The 2,228-nt window shown below is 63.9% G+C and overlaps 1 protein-coding gene across 1 annotated transcript; it reads left to right on the forward strand.

The window, feature by feature from the left end:
- Positions 1–1,039: 1,039 nt before the first annotated feature.
- Positions 1,040–1,867, forward strand: MIF (macrophage migration inhibitory factor). The gene is made up of 3 exons (XM_034989088.1): positions 1,040–1,266; positions 1,428–1,600; positions 1,681–1,867. Exons 1-3 carry the CDS (start codon positions 1,159–1,161, stop codon positions 1,745–1,747), a joined length of 348 nt encoding a protein of 115 aa, XP_034844979.1. The 5' UTR covers positions 1,040–1,158; the 3' UTR covers positions 1,748–1,867.
- Positions 1,868–2,228: the final 361 nt, after the last annotated feature.

Consider the following 2,228-nt stretch of genomic DNA (forward strand, 5'->3'; position numbering starts at 1 on the left):
AGGCCAGTGTGTGCTGTGCCCCCTTAACCAGATAGCACCTGCCAGATGCCAAGGAGAGCTCTGTGCCCCCTCCAGAACCCGAGAGAGATCTGCTCCCCAGCACAGCACCCTGACCAGCGGGGCTCCTCAGAGGGGGAGTGGGTGGCCGCTTAGCCACAGGCCCTTCTGCCCAGTGATGGCAAGGCCTGCAGGCATGGCCAGGGCCCCAATCCAGCCACTGCTCTCTCCTCTTCCTGCCGGGTCATGGCTATCTTCATTCACCCATTCGTTCATTCAGCCAATATTTAGTCTGTGTCTCTTGTATGCTTGGCACCCACTAGATGCCCCCTGAGCTTACCATTAGTGGAAAAGACAGAAAGAATTCTCTAAGGACTCTCAGGAAGGGCATCCCTACAGGACTTAACTAGGGTGACGCTTCCCTGAGGAGCAAAAGCTCGCAGAACTGCAGAGAAGTTGTTCAGGGGAGCAGGGGCTTGGGGGTGGGCTCTGAGACTGAGTTGCTGACCACCTCTGGCCTATGGAGCCCTGTCTAAGCCTCGGCATCTCCCAGCGTCCTCACTCACCTTAAAGAGCAAGGTGCAGGGAAGGCACCTGGATAGTGACTCTGACTCTGACTCTACCTTGGATGCCCCCCTTCTGCCTGCAGCAAGGACTACCTCTCCCCATCTCTCTCTCTCTCTCTCTCTCTCTCTCTCACACACACACACACACACACACACACACACACACACACACGGCCGAGTAAACATCAGTGACTAAATGAAAGGACTAACAAAGAAACGAAAGACAAGCAGATTTCTGGCCGCCACGGGGAGAACGGCTTTCAGAGGGTGCATGGGGCCGGGACACCAACGCCCGAAGTCCCGCCAAGGGGCGGGGGGGGGGGGGCAGACTCCTCCGTCGGCGATGACGTCACCAGTCGGATGGCTGCGGCCGCACGGGGGCGGAGCCTCTGCCTGCGGTGACGTCACCAGTTGGGAGAGACCCGCAGTCGCACGGAGGCGGGGCCTCCGCCGGCGGTGGCGTCACAGGAGGCGGGGCCGCGGCCGCGCTAGGGGGCGGCACCGCGCGGCGGTCACGTAGCTCAGGTTCTCGGGCTGCTGCCGGACGCGCGTCGGTTAGTTCCTGTGCACCAGTCCCCGCCGTTTCTCCGCCAGCATGCCGATGTTCGTGGTGAACACCAACGTCCCCCGCGCCTCCGTGCCGGACGGGCTCCTCTCCGAGCTCACTCAGCAGCTGGCGCAGGCCACCGGCAAGCCGGCCCAGGTTTGCCGGGAGCGAACAGGGAGGGAGAGGGGGTGCCGGCCGGACGAGGTGGTCCCGGGCTGGGGGGCGGGGGAGGCGACTCCGGGTTGAGGCTCTGGACGGGGAAGGGACGAGGTGGGGGGTTGTCCGGGGCCGCCTGACCGCACCCCGTCTCCCCACAGTACATCGCGGTGCACGTGGTCCCAGACCAGCTCATGGCCTTCGGCGGCTCAAATGAGCCGTGCGCGCTCTGCAGTCTGCACAGCATCGGCAAGATCGGAGGCGCGCAGAACCGCTCCTACAGCAAGCTGCTGTGCGGCCTCCTGGCCGAGCGCCTGCGCGTCAGCCCGGATAGGTGAGTGGGGCGGCGGGGGTCCCCGAGGGGCGGGTGGGGGGGCCCGCAACCCCCCTGAGCCTGGCGTCCACGCCCCGCAGGATCTACATCAACTACTACGACATGAACGCGGCCAACGTGGGCTGGAACGGCTCCACCTTCGCGTGAGGGCCACGCCTGCCCGACCCGCCTGCACCAGGCCCTGCCACCCGCAATATTGTGCCCGCTTCGCGCCCCCCCCAGCGACCTCCACCTCCAAGTCGGGATAAATAAACGGTTTGGAGGCTGCATCTGCCTCGGGCTTCCTTGGTTTTCGGAGGAGTGGGTGCAGGGCTGGAACAGTGACCTGGGAACCGAGGCCGGGAGGGTTGCCCCCTTGGAATCTACTGTTACGGTCCTTTCTCCTAGTTTTGCCCCATCAGAGGCCCCAGCCTTGATTGGCATCTTGCCCGGGGCCACAGACCCAGGAATCAGACTCAGATCGGAGCCTTCCATTCAGCTTGCGGCTTTGGCCTCCCAGCGCAGGTTCCTGATTCCGCCCTTGGCGGGAACCCAGAGTTTAATCCATTCCCGCCCACAGGGGCAGGGCAACCACGTGGGCTCCGGCTGGCTGGCAAAGAGTGGCAGGTAGAGGTGGGGATCAAAATCT

The sequence above is a fragment of the Mirounga leonina genome, unplaced genomic scaffold, assembly GCF_011800145.1.
Source record: "Mirounga leonina isolate KUSES-001 unplaced genomic scaffold, KU_Mleo_1.0 Mir_481, whole genome shotgun sequence".
Lineage (NCBI taxonomy): Eukaryota > Metazoa > Chordata > Mammalia > Carnivora > Phocidae > Mirounga > Mirounga leonina.